The sequence below is a fragment of the Myiozetetes cayanensis genome, unplaced genomic scaffold (assembly GCF_022539395.1).
Source record: "Myiozetetes cayanensis isolate MyiCay16 unplaced genomic scaffold, myiCay2020 scf10, whole genome shotgun sequence".
NCBI lineage: Eukaryota > Metazoa > Chordata > Aves > Passeriformes > Tyrannidae > Myiozetetes > Myiozetetes cayanensis.
In genome coordinates, this window is record NW_026086605.1 from 16,961,440 (window position 1) to 16,986,308 (window position 24,869).

The 24,869-nt window shown below is 41.0% G+C and overlaps 1 protein-coding gene across 4 annotated transcripts in view; it reads left to right on the forward strand.

The window, feature by feature from the left end:
- PPP1R3C (protein phosphatase 1 regulatory subunit 3C) overlaps nt 1–16,878 on the forward strand; it is a 28,337-nt gene extending 11,459 nt beyond the window's left edge. Inside the window, exons 1-2 of one of the 4 annotated variants that reach the window (XM_050335257.1) lie at nt 11,994–12,229; nt 14,379–16,878. In XM_050335257.1, the coding sequence (XP_050191214.1) occupies nt 14,380–15,324 (945 nt within the window). In that variant the 5' untranslated portion in view covers nt 11,994–12,229; nt 14,379 and the 3' untranslated portion in view covers nt 15,325–16,878. Of the gene's footprint in view, nt 1–11,993; nt 12,230–12,714; nt 12,773–14,378 lie in introns of those variants that run through there. The other 3 variants (XM_050335238.1, XM_050335248.1, XM_050335230.1) reach the window with 3 other exon arrangements.
- Nucleotides 16,879–24,869: the final 7,991 nt, after the last annotated feature.

Sequence of the window (24,869 nt, forward strand, 5' to 3'; positions counted from 1 at the left end):
CTACTTCAGAAATATACTTTGTCCTCACAAAGAAACAAGGAGTCCAAGATTGTTTGTATTTTGAAATTGCCTGGTTACCGATTTTTTAAATTTTTAAGTTACACTTTGTCCAAATACTTTAGACAGAGGATTTATTGAGTTATATTTTTTTAGGCAAACTGCCAGTGTCCTATTTTAAACCACTGCTTCTGCTTTAGCTGATCCCAGCACAAATGTGCAGGCTTAGGTGACTTCATACTCTCTGGACAGGGCTTCCAAACGTAAATTACGTCAAAGCTTGATATAGCCCCTCTGTATACTCCCCATCTATATTGGGAGGAGTTGTGTGAGGCAGCTAGGTATGTGGTTATTGTGAGTACTGGCAAATTCTGCTGCTCTTTTTACTTTTGATGCCAAGCACTGATAAATCTTAGAACACAGCTGGTGCCATTTGGAAATCCTGCCTTCTGTCTGTTGTTCAGGGAAAAAGAAGTTGAGTGAAGAGAAACCACCATAAACATCATGTGCATTATGTGTCAAAATTTTCAAACCAGAAATTTTAAAATCAGTGGAAGATTTTGGTTTTTCAGGCCAAAATGGTGCTTTTGTTATGTTAAATATAGCCTTAGAAATGTGGCTAACAAATTACCTTATACAAATTACCTTATAACAAATTACCTTCTATAAAACCAGGCTATTTTGCACCTTGCAAAACACTGAGGCACTTAAAGTTACTAAATGAAACCATTAGCATAAATGTTAACCAAGAATCTGAAACAATAAAAAACTGCATATAAAAAAAAGTCTAAAAATTTTTGAGATTTTGGGAGGGAGATAGATATTTTCACCAGTGTGTGACAATGATCTGCACTTTGAGGCTTCTTAATAGGAAAACTTGTAGGAAAAAGTATGTTTCTGAAAAAAAGAAACCAAAACCCAAACAAGAACACCTTTTCCAGGCACTGATCACAGAGAAGAGAAAGACCTTCCATAATTTCTTGGTATCTTGACTGGTGTTCATTTCACATTCTGCCTTTCAATTCAGGGATCTCTAAACAGCTTATTAACTAGCAATTTTACTGTCAGCTATTGGAAGGCTTTGAATGATAAAGTGATCAAATGATCACTTTAAGGCTTTAAATGATCAAATGATTCAAATGATCAAGCAAAAAGAGGTAGGAGAATTGGCTTCTCTGTCTGAAACTTATCTTGGGCCAGTTGTGTTGTGCTGTGTGCAAACAACAACTTGCCCTGGGCATTGACATTCTAGGCTAAATTCAGAAGGAATTCAAAGCAAGGCCACAGCGACCTGCAGGGATTTATTTTATCCTTTGCTAGATGCCTTTTACTACCTTATATCACTCTCCCATGTTCATTTATATGAGACTAACACCCTCCTATTTTTAAGTTGCTTCTAAATATAGAAAGAGCCTTTCCTCTGAATATAGTAGAGCCTTTCCTTTAAAAGATATGTTAATAGTTGTGCATTTGTGCACAATTTCTGCCAAATTGGCAAGTGCTTGCAGCAGATCCATTGACATGCTAACCTCTCTTTTGCACCTGGTGTGTTAGCATATGGTAGGATTAATAGCACTGTTACAGCGAGGCACCACTTTGGAGCTCACAGGCTGCTCACCTTTTAAGATGCCTCTCTGCTACAACTGAGAACATGTCTGGTCTTAGTCATTTTTCAGGACAAAGGAGTTCATCTGAAGTCCTGCTGTATGTTGAGCAAACCTCTGATATGACCCAAAATGAATTAGAAGGACTCACTGAATCAATTCTTGACTGTCTTCGCTAGCTACATGTGAGAGGAGGCAAGGATGGATCTGATCCCTTCCCATCGTGTCCTCTGGGCAAGAACGGCAGATTGAGTTCCCTGTTGCATTCCCTCCAGTAACCTCCCTTGCCTCGGCTGAGTGATGAGTTTTCCACTGGGGAGAGTTTCTTGTGCAGACATGTGAGCCCAGCCTCGAGGCTGCCACACACGGCAGCTAGACACTCTCATGACTGGCACAGCTCCTCTAACTGCAGGGACAAAAAAAAAAAAAAAAGGAGGAGGAGGAGGAATGGCATGTCAGGAAAAAATGTGCCCCTTAAAATGTCACACACCATTTTAGCTGTCACCTTTTCCTAACATTTGTGTTGCACCACTTGAGGCATGAGGCAAAGGAAAAAAAGCAAAGGAAGGGCAGTGGCCAGCATCACCTCTGAATTAGAGAGCTTGCACTGCTCAAGGACACTGAAAGTTTTTGTTTGCTTGTTTTAAACAAAGCCCAAGATTGAATTTCTATCACAGTAATGATATTTACATAAAATCAAATGTGCCTACAAAACACTTAGCTGCAGGGAAAATACAGAACTTATGGAGACTTAAAATTTCCCTTCATATTTAGACAATGTATTTTAAATAAAAAGATTTTTGCTTAGTTCTTTCTAGGCTCCTGTTACATTTAAATGATGACATATGTGATGGGAGAAAAGGATCAAAATGAACTGGAAGTGTTCCCTTCTGCTTCCTGAGGAAAGTGTAGGACTTCATAAAAAAGTGCCATGTCAGTAGTCATTTTGGGACTCTGCACAGAGACACAAGAAAACCTCTGAGATATAGAGCCTCTAGCTTGACTTGTTTCCTAGCCTGACATCCATTTTTTTTTCCATCATGATTTCCTCCCGCTCTCTGCCTCCTACTCCATGTTAGAACCAATTTAATAGGTAATTCCAGACATTCCTATTCAAAAGTATTCCCCCAGCAGGAAATCAGTGCCCTATTTTTCAGATTTAAAAAAAGCAAGCAAACTAAGCATTTTTTCGGAATGTATGCTCATATCTCTCCTATCCACTCTATATCCATGCATAAATTTTTGCATCAGCCATCCTATCATCTGCCTGCTGAGCCAGGCTACCAAAGGCAAATTTAAAGCGGATGAGTAATCAATTATCTGCAAGAATGAAGTCTCAGTGGCTAATTGAACTCATCTAGTCATAAGACTCAAAAAGGAAGAAAACTGGTTTTAGATATGATGCTATGTATCAGCAGTGGAGTTTTGGTAGTAATTAAAACATTGTATGACATAATAGTGGCTCAAAGAATTCTATGGTAGTTTGGCTACAGGTTATTGAAGTGCATAGTATGGTGTATCTGTAAGTCATGTTTCCCTCCTCCTAGAAAGTCTTGCTCTAATTCCTTGTTTCAGATCTTTGACCATCTGATACTTTTGATAAGGCATGGAAACATCTCCATTTAGCTGTTAAAAACTTATACCAATATGAATCTGCAGGGAAAGTAGATTTGCTCAGTTGGTCTGCTGAAACACTCCTTTTTGCAAAACAACACAGACAGATGAAATAAATGTTAGGCAACACTTCTTGAAATTATCATTGGTTTCTATGATGTCTTTTCATCATTGCAACAGATTGAAGTTGTTTTTTGCCATTCAATCTGATTAAATTACACTGGTACTGAAGTACAGAAATCCATATATTCAAAGGAACCCCATGCTCCATTAAATTTTTGTGAACTATTGTGGCTGTGGGGATGATGCACAGTGAAAGTATAATTGTCTCTAAACTCAGAACACATCCCACTGAATGGCTTTCTAAGCATGCCCTTGCCCCATCAAGAAAAGACTGGTAGTAGGAGTTTCAAGTGGGAGTTTCCACCCTTGTTATTAGCTGCACTGTAAGGGTTACACACTGTGTGGTAACATTGTTCAGGGAAAGATTTTCAGGAGTATAATTACTCTTTCGAGTTCATATGGATAAAGAAAGGAAATGATCCTAAGAACAGAGGACCTCAAAGACCCATGAAAGCCAGAGAATGTTTCTCTATAGACTTAGCTAAGAACGTATCATTAGAAATGTCAGCCAGAGAATCATGGCAAGAACCTTCTATATTTATGTGGTAAGATGTTATTCATCACTTCACAACCAGTTTGATGTGCTCACACTGGAATAGGTCTCCTGTTTTCAGAAAATCCACAGTTTCATTAGGCACAGATGTTTCTAATCAACATGGCATCCAACTCTAATATGTCTATATAGTTTAAACAAAATAGAGATTAATATTTTATTTTGATAAAAAATGCTAGAAAGTAGATTTTCTAATTTTGGCAGACTGATGTAAAAAGAAAAAAAAAATGCCTGAGACCATGAAGCTCCCTGTCCTGGACAGAATGACTTTCACCTGCAAGAAGGATTAATTTGCCTTTTGTATATGGCTATCATAAAAACCAGGACAGGAGCATGAGCCTGGAATGTAATTTACAAAAGCTATAGTGTGCCATAGACTTTATTATGTATTTTTAAAGTTCTATATGCTGTTTAAAAACACAGAGGACAAAACTAGTGCTAGATTGCCTGTAAAGCTTATAACAAGGGATGGTAGAAGTAGGGCATACTAGAAGATACATTACATACCAATGAGTCTAAGTCTGATCGAGACCTTTTGATTTAGAAGAAGATCAGTGACAGAAAGCACGGTCATGCTCCTGCGCACAGCATCTGAAAAGATGATTTGACAATAATCAAGAATGCGTTTAGACTTGCAAAGCTTTAGGACGTAGTATGTGTATCAGCATTCTTGGGTTTTGGATGAACAGATAATGAATCATCATTTCTCTTCCTCTATCTGCACTTACGTTGTGTTACATAAAAGGGTCACGTATCCTATTTTATTTTCTGGTATTATACCTGCAGGGCATTCTTAACCTGATTTTGGAGCTATCAATCCTGATAATAGGGTGTCATTTCTAAAACAGACATTCCATTGACCAACACCCCATCCTGCTTTTAGCATTGTTGTGCTATGACTAGCAGAGGAGTTTCTCCTTAAATACCTTCTTCATGGGATATTCAAATACAGACTGTATCAATTATGAATATGGCTATTATCTGGAGAAGCCAAATGTGTAATACATGATGCCAGTAATAAAATGGATATGTAATTCCTATGCTACCTATTTTATACAGAGCTAGAATTTATTTCCCCTCATGCTCACTGTCTTTATTACTGGCCTGAGGAAAAAAGCTACCAGAGGAACAACTTCTCTTTCCCTCTGGGGCACAGAGAGCTTAAAAAAGTTGGCAATCTGGGTTGGATGGAAAAAGGTTTTTTTTTACTTTCTTCCCTTCCCTCACTTGCTCCCAAAGGACAGAAGCACAACTTCCTCTCCCATAACACCCAGTTGATATGGTCAGGCTCTGGCTTGGGAGACAGCCTGCTCCTGCCCTGTGAGTAGGCTACAAAGTGCCTTTACTGCACTCCAGACAGCTCCATGGGCCTCTCCTGTTAGAGCTGTGCTGTTCTGCATACATAAATATACTGCAGAAAAATATATGGGCACAGGAAAGAGAATCAAGAACTTCAGGATGGGTTTTCCCCAGCTCAGGAGAAGGTCATGAATGCCATGCCACCCGTGCTGTATGTTATTTTGTGTCCCATCTCATTCTCTGGGAAGGGATCCTTGATAGAACTCCTTGCTAAAGGCAAAAAGAAAGGTTGGATTTGTTTCTTTGTTTAATGTTATGTTTCCAAGAAGTACTCTGTTGAACGTCATTCCTTTAAATATTAGAATTTTGTAACAAAGAAAAGTTTCTAACTACCCCTGGTTAAGAGAAGCTTTTTCCTTCTTCCTAGTCTGGGAATAAAGAACAGAATTCCTTTTCCTTTCCAACACACTCAGTGCTTTCTTCTTCAGATAAATGTTCTCAAATAACTCTTCATACCCTTAAATAGTACATTATGACTAGGAAATGTATGAGAGTGTCACCAAGGTGAGATCTATGCCTTTGCAGTAGAGTGCAGCCTAGAAGATTAGTGCATGGGCTCTGTTTTACTCACTGGGCAAAGTCCATCCTGTTGCCTGGTTAACATGAAATGGTTAAAAAGAACTAGCCAGGAAGAATGTGTGGAGCAACCTTGAGTGGTTTGAAGCCAATTTTTATTAGTGTAGGAACAGCATGCTGAAAGAGCGGCTGTGATTTTTTGCACTGGATGGCTTTTTAAGGGGTCTTAGTGGCTTTTGCTAAGCTAGCTGGGCAATAAGAGTTGGGTAATAGATTAAGGGACATGAAGTGTGGTGAGAAGGTGAAATGTAAATTGACAGCATGAGAAGTCACCCAACCAAAATTAATCAGAAGAAGAGATAGGAAGACGGAAACAGCAACATGTGTAGAAATAGAGTTGTAGAAAACCTTCAGATGTACTGTCAGAGCAAAAGCCTCAAACAGGTTTGAAATTGGCCTGACTGTGACAGCAAGCAAAGCAAAAAGTTTGTGTATCAGCATTTTGGAGAAAACTTTATTTCAATTTTACAGGTAAGAGTGAACAGTGAACATGTGGAAGTGGAGGCAGATGTTAAATCAAAAGTCCTGAGAGCCTGAGACTGTGATAGCCTATTTACAGAAGTGCAATATCCTTTTCCTAAATGACTGAAATCGTATGAGAGAATGATTCCCAAAACTATTGAGTTGGAACAAAGAGTGATTTAAGAAGACTCCCACAACCCACAAATAAAAGGTACTTATTCCATGTCAAAATTCTGGTGAGATAACTGCTGTTTCCCAAACAAACCTAACAGGCCTGAAGAGATTGAACCAATATCTATGTACCAAATTGCACAGAGCCTTTGCCTCTGCAAACAAAGAAGTTCTGCCTGTGTTATGTGTATGAGAGAACACCATGGATCTGTTTTTAAGTCCTGAATTAAAGGCCAAGTGAAATGTTTATTCCCCTCTATGGGGCCCATATGAGGTTGCATCTGGAGAACTGTGTCCAGTTTTAGGTCCCTCAGTAAGAAAGCTTCATGGATTAACTGGAGTGAAGGCAGTGGAGGGTCACCAAGATGCTTAGCAGACTGGAATGTGCTGCAGAAGGTGAGGCTGAGAGAGCTGAGTTTGCTTAACTTGCAAAAGAAAAGGCTAAGTAAGAGTGGGTCAGAGTGCAGCCTCCTACAACTAAGAGGGAATAGAGGAGGATGGAGCCAGACTTCCACTTGAGATGTACAGCAAAAGGAAAAGAGGCACCAGTCACGTTGCAGCAAAGGAATTCCAGACAGATAAAGAGGCAGCAGTCACATTGCAGCAAGGGAATTCCAGACAGATAAATAGAAAAAATTACAAGAGGGGTTAAGTAATGGCACAGGTTTGCCTAAGAAGCTGTGGACTCTCTGTACTTGGAGGTATTTAAAGCTCAGCTGGACAAGCAACCTGAGCAGCCAGATCTAACTTTGAACCTAGTCCTGTTTCAAGGAGGAGGCTGGATTAGATGACCTCAAAAGGCCTCTTGCAACCTCCGTTATTCTGTGACTGCAATTCTCTAGAGAAGCATGCAAGAGTATTCTCACTGAGTAAAACCATTTTAAAGATTGCAAAACTTACTGTAAGCATTAATGCATATATGGAGCAAGCACATTTTGACAGTAAACCATCTGTGTTCTGGGAAGCAGCATCCAAGAATAACCCAAAGAAACCAATTTATTGCAAATTTTGCATTTAGGCCACAAATCTTCCTACATCCAGGACAATAACTACTTCCCCTCCCATTGCAGGATGAAAGGGGACTGATGATGTTAGAGCACTTGGATTAAAAAACTTCATTCTTTCCAGCAAATCTAAAAATGAAATGAATCTCTGCATGAAATTTGACCCCTGTGAAACTGGAGAAGTATACATTTATATATATATATATATGTTGTACATCCAAAAAAGGATAGCTATGGCACATCCTAAAAAAACTCAAATTTTTTGTCTGATGTGGTTAGAAAATAGACTAAATCTGAAAGAGAAGAGATTCATTCATCTCTTAGACTGATGCCATAGGGGAGAGCTTTTTCCCCACATAGAAAATCCAAGAAGAACTTGACACAGAATTTGACTGTACTGATTTCCAAGCCCCATTCTTCCCATGTGATAAGACAAAAAGAACCTTGTAAGAGAACCTAAAATACAGGAATGGATCATGTCTCTTGGGGGGCAGAACAAGAAAAGCAGTGTTATAAAGACCCTGCAAAGACTTCTGAACACTCTGGGTGAACACATTGCAGCTGTTAGCTGGGCCGCTGTCAGATACAGCAATGCTCATTCAGGATGAAGGTTTTATTCAACATAAGTCTTATGTGAATGGTAATCATATTGAATAATCATGTGGCTCCTGCAAGTCTGTAGGGAACTGTGCACATTTGGATAAAGAAATCACATTTTTCCTTGAGAGATTGGAAAGAACGAGGATACTTCCCACATAGCTGATGGAAGTGTCTACTCAGCCAACATTTGCTTGTTCACACAGCATTAAACATAAACCAAATTGCACAAAGCAGCATTTCACTTACTATTTTCTTTGGAAAAGACTACTCATCAGCCGAGGTAATTCCTTCACCTTGGCCCAGGAAAAAGAATACAGAATAAACACTGGTTATCTACACACAGCAACATGATTTATATTTATGAAATGTTTGACCACAGGATATCAAGGTTCAACCTTCTTGGGTGTGTGGTTAAAAATAAAATCCACAAAAAATTGAGAAAAGGAATGTTGTAATATTGAAATACTGTATGTCTTTCAAAGATCTAGGAAAGCCTTTGCATTCTAAAAAACTGATCTGTATTTATAAGCCAGATTTATAATCATGCATAAAATATATGTATGTGTTTTGTTTTCTGCACTCTTGGGAAGTTCAGGTTATTCCAAGAATGAATACCTACATTCATGCTATTCCTTCTTTCAGTTTGCTTTCCCTTTTCACTTTAAGGTGCAGCAATTTATACGTAATGTGGCATTGTCTTTATTTCATCTTACTATGTACTAGCAAAGCAATTATACTTCTAACAGGCTGCGTTTTGCAAAAAAACTGTTTAAGGAATCTTGCTGAAAATATCCTGAATTTAATATAATCACATTACATAAAACATTTGAGCAGCCTGAGATACATTTTCTTGCTTTTTCGATGTCACTTGTTTCAGAAAGCAATGCACTTCTCTCACACTATACATTTCCAAAGTGATGACTAATCTACAATTGACTAATCTATCATTAATCAGTCTTAACAAGATTAGACATTTTAAATCAATTTCTAGCTTCTAATTCAGTCCAAAGCTTTCAATTTCAAAGAATTTAAATGTCTCAGATTTAAATGCCTTTGAATTTAGCCTTACAAAGTTCCAAGAGTGGCAAGAACTTGCACTGTTGACTGAAATGAAACGAGATCTAGACCCTCTGCCAATGCTCAATGAGTTAGACCTATGTCCTGCTGCTGTAAGAAAACATAAAACCCATCTGTCTTTGCATGTGTGTTTGGTTGCACATACTTCTCCTTTCTGGGGCACTGAAATACTTTTTTCCAGACTTTCTGTGATTTACCTATTAACAAGTGATCACAATTTACAAATGTCTCAGTGAGGAGATCCCAATGGCTAGAGCATGTTAGGCCTAACTGAACCATGAGAAATGGACTAATACATATTCTGAGAATGTAAAAAATGTATTTCTTCCTCATATGGACTGTGCCAGTGATGAAGAAACCCCTAAAACAATGACAGAGTTTCCCAGGACAAGTTTCCTGTGTATATATTCATAACCATCAGGAATTTTCAGAGTTCACCAAAGGGTTCTGAGAAGCAAGTAAAGAAAATAGTCTTCTATTTGGAGTAAAATAAGACTTCTGCTCACTGTATTTCATCAGATAAATCAGTGATTTCAAATTTTCCAAGGCTCACAGGCTCAACTGACCAGCCTTGCTATGTGCCTGAATAATTACTATTTGCGTCACAGTTGCATTCATAGAAACTTGCAGCCAAACTTAGTAGATAGTACACATTTACAAAGATCAGTCTTAGTAGTATTGAACAGAAGAGCTCAATTCAAGGGAAAAAAAAAAAGACGGTGGCTGTAAACGTTGTGTGATCTGTCATTACCACAGATATTCTTTACATTCTTTAAAGCTCTGTCTTATTCACAGGTGCTGTGGGATGCTCTAGGAACAACATATGTGCCAGCCAAAATAAGGTGGACATATTCTTTGGCCTAGCAATTGATTTCAGTTTCAAGCCCAAAATCAAAAAAAACTTCCCCGTTCAATTGCACAGTCTAACTGCATTGAGCTGGCACTGCTCACCCACTCAGCAAACAGCAGCAATTTCTCAAGGGATGCAATTACTATACAAGTGAAATGGGTATCTTTTTTTCTCTCTGGACTTCTATGTGTCCACTATAAATGTGGACATGACTTAACTTTGCTCTCAGGAAATATTTGCTTATCTTTGCTTCAGTAGGCTTCAATTAAATGCTAAAGGCTATTCTATTCTTTCTATATCCTCAACTGCAACATATTTCCTTCCTTCCCTCCTGAAGCTGTGGGGGAAGACAGCAAAGAAACCGAGAAACCTGAAAGTAATAAAGTCAGACTAAACTACAAAAACCTTGTTTAACTACCCAATTTCAGAACACAGGCTGAAAAAAGCAGCTCTTTCATTTTTAATAAAATGACAAGAGCCAACAAACAGATGATACCTGACAGAAAGGTACGATCACTCATTACCTGCTCTCAGAGCTGCTGATTGAAAGGTCTCTGTTAGTTCAGGCAGGTGAAGAACAGTGAGACCCAGAGGAGCATCTGCATATAAAAGCATTCACTGTGGAGCTAGTAGCATATATTTGTCTTTAAACAGAACAGTGTGAATCCAAGTGCCTGTTTGTCACCGAGCAACCTCAGCGAACTCCTTGCAAAATGAGCCCGTGCCTTACATTGCATCTGGATCATCTAGGCTGCAAACTGTTTTTAAAAATATACATTTAAGGTTTAGCGAAAGTATGGTAGCTATAACAAAACTGTATTTACTCTTGCTAACTTGTTGCAATTATTCTACTACATTTAACGTGCGACTTATTCAGGAAAAGACAAAGATCTAGTCTGGGTGCTCAATTTGGGTTTTCATGTTACAGAAGCAGTTGGAGGTACAACCCCCTATGATGGGTCTTGATTTTATAATCAGCCCTGCCTCTTCCAGGAATATATTTCTGTCACTGTGCACTTGAAAATGTCAGAAAAGCTGATATGCCATAAAATGCTCTCAAATGCATAGTAAGACAATGAATGTTTTTCCTCTGGTACTCCCATTTTAGCAGCCCTATTTGAAAGGTAAGACAGACAGATCTGCTGATGACAGAAGAGCTGCAGAACCAAAGTATCTGGAAACCTGAGTCCTCTATAAAAAGCACAGCTAGGGAACCATCGCTGGCAGGATGAACTGGTGTGCTAACTCAGATAACCCTGTCAGTTTGCCTCGATGCAGGGATGCCTCCTCGGATTAGGAAAGAGTTTCCTGGCCCCACACAATGCTCTCTGTTTGTATTGGCAACAGGAAATTGGGGCACCAGTCCACGACCATGAATGTGCTCCAGATTACCAATTAGGCACAAAGTTGTGGTATCCAGTCCATATTTACTGACTTGGGCAATGATCTCCCCATGAAAGGCTCTGCATCTCAGTACTTTTTTTTTTTTTTTCTTTGCTAAGCATATAACTTTAAACAATCTTTCATTATGTTTTCCAGGTCAGGCAAAACAGGTATTTTACCACAACAGGAGCAAAATATTTCATAGCAGCAAACAGTGCAATGAGCTACTACATAGGACCAGAAATATGTGTAGCAAAGCCTTGAGGTAATTCCTTCTGTGCAGACTTCAAGCAGCTCTTATTTAATGCCTGCAGATAGTGTGATAGAGCAGCCTCAGCTGCTGCATGTGATCTCTGATAATGCAGCAGCCCAACTAAGTGGTGCTGTGGGAGAAGCTGCATGGACAAACATTCAAGTAGTGCAGGCTCATAAAACTTCTCCAGTTATTAACTCATTTTTTATAATGGGTAACTAGAAGGGATTTGATAACTGCCAGCCGTGTGTCCAGTCCTCCCTTATGGTGGGTGTTGGGCATGGCTTACTGATGCCCGATAGGCTGCTGAGCTGAAAGTATTTGTAGCTCCTCCTAAAGAAAAATTAACCCTTTGCAACCAGTAAGGCTTCTGACACACAGGTACTGTTTTCTAGCACTTTCCCTAAGCAAATGATGAGAAAATATCATCTGTCTTTCAGAGGGAGCTGCAATGACCAAAAGATAAGAGAAGGGAAAGAAGAGGAAGAGTAATGGGAGCAGCAGGGATGCAACTCGAGAAGCAGAGGACCAGGGAAGGTCGTCCTGAATAACTGGCACCAGAAAACAGAGCAGTATTTTTCAAAGCCTTGTCTGCATTGCCAGGTAGTGCTTCAGGCTTCATCTGTGTGACACTTAATGTCATGTACTGTCACGAAAGGCAGGAACTTCAGTCACCAAGGCACAGAGCTAAGAAACTGAAGTCTTACTGTCCTATGAATACTCTCATTATACGTACAGAGACAGCATACTGATCCATGTGCCATGCATCCATCAGCAGGAGCCTCTTGGGAACCCCTGCCCGCCCGCAACTCCGCAGCCGCTCTGCGGGGCGTCGCTCCTGCCGTTCCCTGAAGGACGGGAGAGCACGGCAGCGCCAGACCGGGGTGGGGGGAAGGAGAGGGAACGCGGGGTGTGCAAGCACGGGGCGTGACACGGGCACGGCACGAGGACCCCCAGCCCGGGCGGGATGTGGCGGCACCATCCAGCCTCCCGCACCGCCCCGCCCGGGCCGGGGCCGCCCCTTGGCCGCGGGCCGCGGCCCGGCCCCATAAAGGCATCGGCGCGGCGGGCGCGGCCCCCGAGCGGCGGCGGCGGGGCCCTTATGCACTACACCGGGTAAGCGCCGGCCCCCATGCACTGCACCAGGTAAGCGCCGGTCCCGCTCCGCCCGGGCCGGGGCTGCGAGCGGAGCCGGCCCCGGGGAGCGCAGCCTGGCGCTGCCTCCGCTCCGCGCCCCTCCCGCCCTGCGCGTCCCCTGTGCCCGGGCAGCCCCGCGGTGCTGCTCGCCCCTTCCCTGCCTGCTCCGTGTTGCCTTCTCCAGCAGCCTGTCTCAGGCTGTGGCGTTGGGTTTTGCGTGCTGGGCTGTTTTTTGTTATTTCGTGTGTTTTTTTCTTTGGTTGGTTGGTGTATTTTTTGTGTGTGTGTTTTTTTTTTGGTTGGTTTTTTTGTTTGGTTCTTTTAGTTTTGGGGTTTTTTTTTGACACTGCAAAAGCTGAGAAGCAGCAGGTCACCAAAGTTGCAGAGAGAGTATTTTTGCAACCTGAGTTCTTTTCCTATTAAAGCAAAGCAAAACTTCATTACTTTGATTCGGGTACTCTCCTCCTACTACTTATTATGGCAAATACCTCCACAATTAAAAAAAAAAAAATCAAGTAGACGAGGCCAGCACAGATTCTGCTTTGGTTTTGGCAGGGCTCTGAAATACCAGGGAGAACTCTGGGAAGCAGAAAGCTCTTTTATTTAAGTGGCAAAGCCCATGCCTTTCTATGACTCAACAAAATTCTGCATTTCCAGCAGGGACTGCATCCATCTCAGCAGGGATGTGCTGCAGTCGAAGCCCCTCTTTACAAATATTCACACTAACTGGCCTTGAACAGGCCATGTTCTTGCATAGGAATTGTGATATTCATCATTTGAGAGAGAGCATTATGAGTAAACCTTTCCAAATAAAGCTGTGGCATTCTTATTGAATACTTGCAGTAGGCTTTTGGCATGGTCTTTGGGGATTATCAGAAGTTGTTTTTAAGCCAATTCTTGAAACCTAAGGAGGTCTCTCCCCTCCCCATTTTTCCCCCCTCTTCACCCAGCAGTCAACATTAACAGTGCAAAGAGCTGTATTACTTAGACCTGAGTTAATAGCTCATAGAAGATATTTCCAAAGGTGCTTTAGGATTTTTGTTCATCTGAGTTATCCAAAATAAGTGTCTAAAACGTGGACTAATGGTTGTTCAAAGCCACAGTGTGATGGTTCTGCATCAAGGTACATAAAATCCCATTTGATGCTCTGATGGGATAGTCAACTTGCTTAATATAGTGCTGTCTCTCTCCAGAGATGAAGCAGCTGATCCAGCTTGTTGGAATTTTAAGACCTGGGTCAGAGCCTCTAAGAGGGAAGCTAAAGTGGATGAGCATTTCCACTTACTCTGGTTCTGTTTTACTGATTACTAGAACGTTCTTTTTCCTGTATTTACAAGGAAATACGTTCAATTAGCTGTCACTAAAATCTGTTTTTCAGAGGTTTTGATAAAGCAAAGATCTGAATTGAAGAAGTTGAGGATTGTCAAGAAATGACTGGCTAGTCTCACCCTAGTTCTTTAGGTAGAACTGTCAGTTTTGATTTAGACTGCATTGTTTAAAGCTGTTCAGAGACAAGGTCATGAATAATTAAGAGAGTGGATGAAGCAAATATGCATTCTTAAGAAGCTTCTTATCTGATGTTATAAGCAAAAACACAGGACATTATTTCTTTCAGAATGATACAGGTCTTGGACCCGAGACCCTTGCCGAGCTCCATCATGCCTGTGGACGTCGCCATGCGAATTTGCTTAGCCCATTCTCCACCGCTGAAGAGCTTTCTCAGCCCTCTCGAGGACTGCCAAAGAAACAACTTTGTGAACAGACTCAAACCTCTCAGACCATGCCTTCATGTGAAACGTGACTCTGAAGCTCAACAGAGCGACTGGAACCACTCATCAGCCCGAGCCAAGAAGCGAGTCGTGTTTGCGGACTCGAAGGGGCTGTCCCTGACGGCGATACACACCTTCTCTGAGTTCCAGGAGCACCCTGGGTGGGATCTTCAGTTTGACCTCTTAGGCATTGAAGACATAACATCTGACTTAAAATTGCACGAGGAGAAAAACTTGATTCTGGGTTTCCCTCAGCCCTCAGCTGACTACCTGGACTTCAGGAACCTCCTACAGAAGAACTTGGTCTGCCTGGAGAACTGCACCCTACAAGAGAAGGTGTTGTCAGGCACTGTGAAAGTAAAAAACGTGAGCTTTGAGAAAAAGGTTCAGGTTCGAATTACTTTTGATACGTGGAAGACCTACAGGGATGTTGAGTGTGTATACATGAACAATGTTTACAGTGATTCTGAAAATGATACCTTCTCATTTACCATCGATTTGCCTCCTGCCATTTCCTCTGAAGAGAAGATAGAGTTTTGCATTTCTTACCAAAGCGAAGGACATACCTTCTGGGACAATAACGAGGGCCAGAATTACAAGATTGTTCATGCAGAGTGGAAGCCTGATGGTGTTCAGATACCATCTGCTGAGAAAGACTATGCAGATCATCAAACTCAACGGAGAGGACAAGAGAGAGAGCCTGATCAGCTTGGCAGTCCGAGGCTGTCCAGTGGCCTCTTTCCCCAGTGGCAGAGCTTGGGTCAGATTGAAAATTCATCACCATATTGGTGATCCATAATACCAAGGAAGCATTCTTCTATTTGGCAACAGAACAGCATTAGTTTTCTGGTGCACATACTACACGATGAAAGCACCTGGCAGGTTTTGTTTGCTGTCTGAAGAAATCCAAATTCGTTAGTCTATGGGACTTGTTAAACCATATTATGCTACTGAAGTTCTTAGCCAAACCTTATCCTTGGAAGGAAAGAAAACCAAGGTAAAAACCCATGCGTATGCCACCTACTATAGGAATAGCGTGCCCGTATCTCAAGTATATGCTGCTTTCTTTCTGCTGTCAGGTCTCCTGGCTCACTCCAGGGGAGAGACTTGCAAAGTAGTATGGAAGGCAATGGTATGTTAGCAAGCTGTAATAACTGTATGCCTGAGAGTATGTGTGTGTGCAATGTCACAATTCACTTTGCACATATTAGGAGTGCAGTAGATGCTGTCAGGAGGCTTGATATGAGCCTCTACATGCTTGTGGCAGAGGTAGGTAGGGATGCATGGCAAAGATTTGGGGCTTCAATACAGGTTCAGAAACTTGGAGAGGATAATGGAGAAGTAAGGAAAGAGGATGAGGTAGAATGTGCTGTATAACTTGGAGATGTGCAATGTTCTAATTGCTTCTTTCCAAAGCTGTTTTTCTAAATCCCAGGGGAAGTTCTAGGGGATAAAAAGACTAAAGAAAGTAATGCAAAGTGGGTGTTGGAAGTGACTACTACTTTGAGATGATGTCTGTCCTCACTGGCTTTTTCGAATGCCTTGCATTTGATAACAAATCTAACCTTGACTTCATCATCCTGCTCACTTAGCAGGCAGATGGTTACCTTTTAATGTTAAAAGAAAAATGTGCCTTTAAAAAAATTTTTCAAGCCACCCTAATATGCCAGAAGTAAGGTCAGGTGACAAAACATCAATTTTTAAATTTCCTTGGCCCGTAGCAGCATTAGGTGCTTCTATTCATCACCTGATCTAATATTACAGCATCTGATGTTTGAGTATCTTACTCCCAGTTGCAAAGTTAGCAATGACTTTTCACAAGTGCATAACATAGGCAAGGTCCTTCATATTGAAGACAGTGAATTAGTTGCACTTTGTGAAAATTAATTTCTTTTAAAGAGCAAGGCTGCTATTAGTTTTTTCTAGACTAAATATAGGCTTGCACATAGAAAACTGTTCTATTTTACCTCATTTTTTGAAAATTCTTTTTTTTAAGACTTTATTAAACTAATATAAATTTTGTATCCTTATGCTTATAATTTAGCTTTCTGAGCTGTCAAACTGTAAAGGTGATCTGTGTTTCATGCAAGACTTGTGTGAGAAATTCTCCAACACATGCTCAGCAGGTGTGAATACTGGCACACCTTTTAGCTGTACAGAAATAGCGTTAACATCAAAATATAAATCACAGCTAAGAAGTATAATATCCTGAGTGTGAAGCAGTACAGTGAGATGATTAATACTAAGGTGAAATAAATCTCCTCCACTAATTGCACTTTTCCCCTATGTAATCCGTGCTGTTATGTGTGAACTAGCCATTTTAAGAATAAACTTTATTTTGATATACCTTGTTCTCACTTTGTCAGCTCAATGTATTTTCTCAACTTCTGTAAAACAACTTAGTTGTGATACAAGGTACAGCCAGTTCCGTACCATGGGGTTTGCTAAAGTTGGCTCTAGTGTGGCATCTCGGGTCAGAAGCTGGCATTACCCTGAAGACAAAATCCGGGATCTTCACTAAATGAGAGATAAGTGACAAGTTGTGCCGCTTAAAAAACCCCATTGTATCTCACTAAATTTAACTGGAGCGTTTTTGTTTGACAGATTCCGTCAGGGATCTTGCTGTGCTGTGGGCAAGACTGGCAGGAGTCTGTCTTAATTTGACTGGCCAGACTTACCTGCTGAGCTATAGCATACTTGGTGCTTGGATGGATGAACCTAGACAGCAGCACTTAATGTTTTCTGGATTGCTGTCACCTTAGCTTGACTAGTTATGCTGCCTCCTGCAGCTTTGCTGCTGTTTGGGACATTGAGAGGTTGGGTTTTCTCCTCTTGTATGCAGGAACCCATTAGAACTGCCATCAGCACCAAAGATCTCCCTGCAGAATGAAGTGTTTTTCTCTGAGCCAACCATCACTGTTGCCCCTGCACCATGGGCCTAACCTCACAGTTACTTAGAATGGAGACAAGGGGGCATAGTTTCCAAGGGCCCTAGTCCCCTGGGGGGCTGGCAGAGGGTTTTGATATACCCCTGTTTCTCCTTCATGGCAATTTAGAGCAGCACAGAGTCAGAAGAGGCTAATCAGCACAGATTGCACACCAGCTACTTCATATGGGATTTCTCAGTACAGTAACTCAGTGACAAGATGCAGTTTAATTCAGTCTGTTGCACACAAAGTCAGGGGTTTCCCAGCAAGAGATCTAGCTTTAATTATGAAAAAGCAATTCCCAAAAGGCAGAAGACATGAAGCTAACAGCATTTTGCTGACCTGAAGAGTGAGTTTAGAGCTTCCACGTTGCAAAGCCTGCACTGAATGCAGAGCCCTCCTTTCCCCAACACTATCTACCGGTCTCAAACTCTACTATGTACTACACTGGGTCTTGCTGCACAGGTGCTCTTATGATACATACTGCACCATCAGCTCCCTGCTCTAGGAGAAAAGTGAACTGAAGAGAGATTTGTAACTTCAGTAGTTTGAAGGCTCCTCTGCCTCAGTGTGGAACATTTCTTCGGTGAACCAGGTGCAAGGCTACCGGTTGGAGCAGAAGGCTTCCAGCATGAGAAGTAGCTTTTCTTATCCTCCAGCTGGGCTTTGTGACCAGCCAGTCCCACACTCTGCCTGACATATAAATCACTTAAAAATACCAGAAGACAGGTTCCTTTGACCAAGCCTTGGCTTTAGGCCAGGTTCTTTGCAAAGATGCCTTGCAAGGTCTCACTTGCCCAGCAGAGAGTCAATGTAGGGGTGTTCCGCAGCTCCAAAGCCCTCCCTCAGCTGAGAGGGCAAAGGATTTCTCCTTTTTCCACTCGTTACCAAAGCAATACAGTTTCATTCCTTTCTCTTTTAAAAGAGAGCTTTAACACTAAAGCTTGCATCCATCAAAAAGGTAACAGGCTCCTAGAGAAAAGTATTAGCAACACTAAGGTATATTAACTGAAAAAAATATTCACCTTACAAATGCATTTATCAGACACAGAGGAAAACATCACCACTGGAAAACTGATTTAGCATCTTAGAAATCTGCCCTTTCAAACACATCCATTCCAAAAACTGAAGGTATAAAGCAGATGTGATCCTTGAAACAGAGCTTGCAACTTATGGCATCATCTCATTCTCTTAGGAATTCACTTTTTCAGCTCGATTGTAGGTTTGTATTTCCACCACTAATGTGACAGAGGGAATGAGTGGATTCACTCTGCAAGTTTGGCTTTCAGTTATAGCCTATGGGTGGCACAGTACTTATAGACTTTATTCTTCAAACATGAGTGTTTCAAGTTGGGTTCCTAATAGCTGTACTCACTTTTGGGAAGCTAGATCTAGTTTTGCCATGCAAAATTAAATTAAAATTTTATATTAATAAAGATCTGTCACCCTGGAAGATCAGTGTATGAACATTTCCTGAGAACATAATTAGAATTTTCACAGGCAATTAGTGAACGTCTTTTTCTGCAGTTATATATAGCTAAACAAATTACCATGATTTATATGGTTAATCTGGTATATTAGTGATAATGTGGTAGATGCTACAGTATTAAATAGACATAAAGCAACAACTCACATCCCTCTCAAACACTTCTGAGCTTTAAAATGAAATGTAATCAAGAATAAAACGTTTCAGTGAGGCAAAATAAAAGAAAGTAAAGATGTGCTAAATCCTGTTGAGAGGTCTCTCTTGTTTCAAGAACCATTTCTACTTCAGCCTTTCCCAGCTGGCATTCACCTAACCTGTTCTTACAGTCCTTCAGTGATGGAGGCTCCACAAGCTTTCCAATTATTCTTTCCTTGGCTTACTCTAAGAATTTCCTGAGGTGTTAGCCTATCTAAAATTAAGCTCTTAGTTTCTTGCTTTATTCTGCTATAGGGAAGAAGAAAAAACTATGGCTTTCTTCTTGCAATAGCCTGCAATGGCTTGAGAACAAGAACAGCTTTCCCTTTTCTCCCCACATCCCTTCTGTAGGCTACATAACACATTTCATTAAAATGGATATGTTGTCTTTCCATCCTTGTTTGGAAAGAACCTGTTAGACCTTTGGATTGTCCTTAATGCATAAATATCCCTCTTGGCTATCTCTGACGAAAGCCTCATGATGTGGTCCTCAAAATCACCAGTGAAAGCTTAGCACAGTTCAATACCCATTTTTCATTGCTCAACTGACTTCATCTGTCTCATACAATAAGGCCTGAGGAATGTATGGCTCATTTCTGCAGTGCTCGATGGCCTGTCTGTGAAGCTTATGACAGCCGGGCAGGTTGAGTCAGTGATGCACTTCACTGACCATTGATTCTAAGGATGGCATTTCCTCCATTAAAAACATTATATACAATAAGTTGGCAACCAGAAGTGATCCGGGGGGAGTAAGTATTAAATAAGCAATCAAATGTGCTATAGCAGAAATGGTGAGGGTGCAAGAGAAGAAAGTGATCTACAGTTTACTGTACTGTAAAAGAAGTTAGAAAGAATAAAATCAAAATTATTTTTTTAAGGGTGTTACTGGGGAAATATCTCAGCTATCTCTTTATATTTCAGGTCATCATAGTATTTTCTATGCTTTTGCAGCCCCATACTTTTAGGAGAAACATGAAAGTGTCTGTTGCTACACACTTGGCAGCAATGGGAGTGATGCGGCAATTCCCCTCTCTTGCAGAAATGGTAAAACAACACAAAAACCTTCACACAGCAAAGCTCATGCCCTAAATAGTCCACTCATCCCTGAATCACACACATAACTATAGTTAACCACGAAGTCAAATCTGTGAAATTGTAATGCCAAAAGCAAGTATCTGAATTTTTTTTTCCAAAAAATGTCTCTGACTGATATCCCTTTGAGAAAACATTTTACAGATTAATTCAGAGCATGCAGCAAGTATCATTAACTGAAATCAGGGAAAGGTCAGGATGAAGGGGTTTTTTTGTGTGTGGGCTTTTGGTTTTGTATGTTTGTGGGTTTTAAATTTTTTTCTTCACAAGGCTTTGTCTTTTTCTCCTGCTTTCCTATTCACAATCTCTCTCCAATTTCCCCTGCCTGGAGCTAATTCAACATTGAACCAGGAGATACGTAGGTTCTCAAGGCATCCAGCTGCCTTACTTTAGCCCAACAATTACAATAGAATTTATAGGGATATACCACCCCCCCCCCAAACATAAAACTACAACACACCAAAAAAGGCAAAAAACCAACCAAGCAAAACACCCAGTTATTGTTCTCAATTTAAAGCTAATTACACTCTGCAGGTCCATCAGGTCAGCTGTCAAGAATGTTGTGGTACAGCACAAACATCTCTGAGCACCATAGCAAATGCACTGACCCCAGGGAAACAGATCTGTCCATAAACTTGGAGTTCAGCCACAACCATTACCAGTCACCCCTCCTCTACCTGTAAGAAGGTCAGGCCACACACTGGCACAGTGCAGAAACACACCAGAGCTGCAGAGTTGGATAGGTAGAGTTAAAAGATAATTTTTGTGGCAGTCATGTGTCAAGTATTGATACTCTTCAAACTCTCCATCTAGCAAAGGTGAGTGATGGAAGACCTCCTAACATTTTCTCCTTCATTTTCCTTGGAAGAGACACCCTTCCAAGTCAGAACTAACCTATGGTCTCTGTGTCTGTGACTGTCACCTCAGCAGCTGCACCACCAAAAACATTTCCCTTTACACTGCACCGAGAAGTCAGGAAATGTTAACTCGCCAGCCCCAGAGTTATTATGAAATCCTCCTTTTCTTACCTGGCATACACTTCCGAAAGACCGTGGGTATCTGAATTTCTGAACAATATCACTTTCAGAGGTCCGTCATTATTTTTGTTGAGGAAGAACACCAGGGCATTATATAATCTCAGCATAAAGGAAAAGTCTGCCCATGGAAAGGAGACCCCAGCAATTGAGATAGAAAGGTTACCACCACTTGTAGGTCCCAAGAACAAGAGCTAGTAACACTCCCACTAGTAGGAGGTGGAAATGATGCCTTAGGGACAGGTGTTATTGCTAAAGCAAATCTCCTTCAGGGCTAATACCAGACCTGGGGGTGGTGAGTTAGTGCTGCACTAGCAGCACCTGAGAAAATGGGTGGTTATTTGATAAATAAATGAATTACATTCCTTCCCCTCCAAATCAAACCCTTACCATGCTGGAGAGAAACAAAAGGGGTGTTTTAGAGGCCCCTATCTTTGCATCCTAGGTGTACTGGAACCAGTTGCTCAGCTTTTTCCATTGGCTCATGTGAAAGCATAAGGTCAAGTCACCACTGAAGAAGCAGCTGGGCCTGTACTGGAGTAACAGGTGTGGGTTCAGGTATAGGGTGTTTCTACTCAGCTGGAAGAGAGAACCATCAGGCAATAACTCAGTGATGAGTATGAGTGAGGAGTCTGCTCCTCTGTTTCAAAATCCATGAACAGCTTCATATTGAAGAGCTCAACTCTGATATTCATTCTAGCTAGTAATTAGAAAAACGTAGTATTTTTTGTTTTCAGTGGATTGCAAATGTCAAGTATTGTATTATTATTCTCAACATCAGTTACATAAATAACATTGCATTTTATTCTATCCAGTGAAAAATATGCTACTTCTTAAGTATAAAATGTCATACAAATGTTACCAGTGTACACACTGGGCATGAGCAGGTTAAGTTCTCCTGTAGTCATAGTCTCAAGCAACAAACTAACAGAGGAGGTTGTGCTGCTCCTCACACTTCAGTCATTATTCAGGAGGGGGGAAAAGAGAGGGATGAAATCTGTTTCCAAGATCACATCTTGCTAGCTGGTTATTAGAGCTCACATCTTACCCCTACCAGCTCAGGGAGGATGACCAGGGCATGCACCTGAGCCAAGTTCAGGCTCACAGTGGCTTGTGAAGCTGTTCACCCTGTAGTCCTCCTTGTCTCTTATGGTAGTATGGGAAAGAATTACTTTCTGTCAGCATGGCAGTGATGGGGAGATAATCACAGAATCAAAGAGGAGTGAGTCTCAATCACAAAATCACAAAATCACAAAATCACAAAGAGAGGTTTGTGCAGTCATTTTAAACAACAGTCACCTCTCCCAGGCTAAAAGCTCCTTAAAGAAGGCAGTTTTAGAAACTATTGTTCAGAGTATGCCCTCCTCAGCCGTTGGTGAACATATTGCAGCAATGCCTTTACAAAGAATAATTAGGCAAAGACATATATTTATAGTTAATTATCATGTTAGGGTAGCAAGAGCAGAGCGAATTCCAAATGTAAAATATTGCCCCCCCTTACTTTCCATATGGATTATATTAGCCCCTCTGGTGTTTGCTTATACCTCCTGGGAGCCTTTTCGAAGCGTTCTCAGCTCTGGGATTTAATGCGTGACATTGCGGACATGCAGAATTAAAAATGTAAAGCGTATTTGCCTCCTCCTGTTTTTAGATTAGCAACAGAGAAAATAGTCCTTGACCTGCACATAAAGCCAGAAGGTCGCAAGGGATGCAGCTGCATTGTGAGCACAGAAGGGAGAAGAGAGCCCATGGCAGGTGGGGCAGAGGCAGGAGTCCCTCTGGAGCTACAGGAGAAACTGGAGGAGAAGGAAGCTGTGGATAATGGCCCTGTCAAATGCTCATTGCTGACAAGGAAACCTGTTGAAGTGTTATTTCAGGAGACGAGAGTGTTTTGTCTACATGCCAGGGAAAGGATTGGACTACAGCTTAATTGATATCTGCAGTTGTTTGAGAAAATAGTCAAAACCAATGATTTTCACTGAGTGTTCCTGTGGTAAAAAACTAAAAATCTTTGCTTAAAACAATAAAGAGGACACAAAGTGTGGGGTTTTTCCACTCAGTGGAACATTATTAACAGCTCTAGCACTTGCTTTCTGAAGTGGCCTACATTTTCCAGACACCATTCTACCTGTTTTCCAATTTGTCTTACTTACTGAGTATTTTTTAAACCCTCAAGGCTTAGCTATCAAAGCAGTACTCATAAAAATGGTCTCTCATGACATTTTTGAAGGATATTCTCAGACGTCAGGGCTTTTACACCACTCTTACCTGACTAGAAACCAGAATAAATTCCTAGTATTTTAACTTTATTTTTGTACTGTTCTTTCGGTAAATAGAGTAGTGTAATTCATAGGTACTTAACCTGAGGCTTGTGTGCCAGAGGGCCATTTGCCACAGGTTTAAAAAATCTTGAGACAGTGGTGGATTTTTTTCATTTATGGTTTCAATTTTTGTCAGAGCAACTTCTTGCTTTTCCTGCTCTGAGTCACAAGTTTGTGCAGAACAGAATGCAGCTCCTGCAGTAATTTATGTAAGGGTTTATTTATGTGCCTTTATAGAGAGAAATCTGCACAGTGGTTTGGAATGTATTTTTTCCCAATTGATTATAAGTTCTGGCCTCCTGCAAATAACCTTTGCTGCTACTATGAATTTGCTGGTTTTGTGACTACACTGGTAAGGGAGAAGTGTCTAAGTGTCTGTAGGGCAATTCCTCTTATGCTAATGCCAGTCCTGCTGGACTTTGGCACCTTATGTATGTCCAAGCATCTTTTGTTCTCCAAAGGGCATTCCTTTTCAACACCATGAGCCCACATGGTTTCCTAGACAGTTTGGATTTCTCTTCACATAATGGTGCAAATTAAGTGTCTCTGTTCTTCAATAAAATGGGAATATGTGGGACTGCCTCTCACTGGCAAGAAGCACAAAAGTGAAAAAGTACAGAACGTGAACTGAAGTCCCTGGATATTTTCCACCATCCGGTCATTAATGCTTGCTGTAGCTCCTCACTTCCCATGCTGGCTGCCAAGAAGAGCTCAGTGAGCTCCAAATGCAGGGTTAAGGGGATGGCTGGGTAAGGGATGGCTGGGTTGCAGCTCAGTGCTTCTACGGGGAATATTTCTTTGCTCTAAAGAGACACTGAAATAGTTGTACTTCCAGCATCTGCTTCCTCTTAGACATCTATTTTACTCCTACATTTGACAGATGGACCAGTGATGGGGAGATGAGTGCTGAGAGCCTCCAGCTAATTTCACTGATTTGGAAACATAACTGAGAAATACATATATTTTTATCCCTCACTTCTTTCACAGGTGTTCTACTCCTTCATTCAGCAAAGGCCAGAGCTACAAATAAAATTTGAGTTTTGTTTAGGGAGGAGTGGAATAGAAGACGGAGGTGTGGCTGGTGTAAACCATTTCACCCATTTTCATGTTTCTGCAGGCTTGAATATTTCAAACACAATTAACAAATATATTCTTAGTGCAAAGACTGCTTCTGAAGTAGAAGGAGCTCTTTTTTTATTTCCATCTGAATTTCTGACTGTACACTGAGCATGCAATAAATAGTTAAGATTTCTCTCAGATAGCTCTTGGCTGTGTTGGTCAT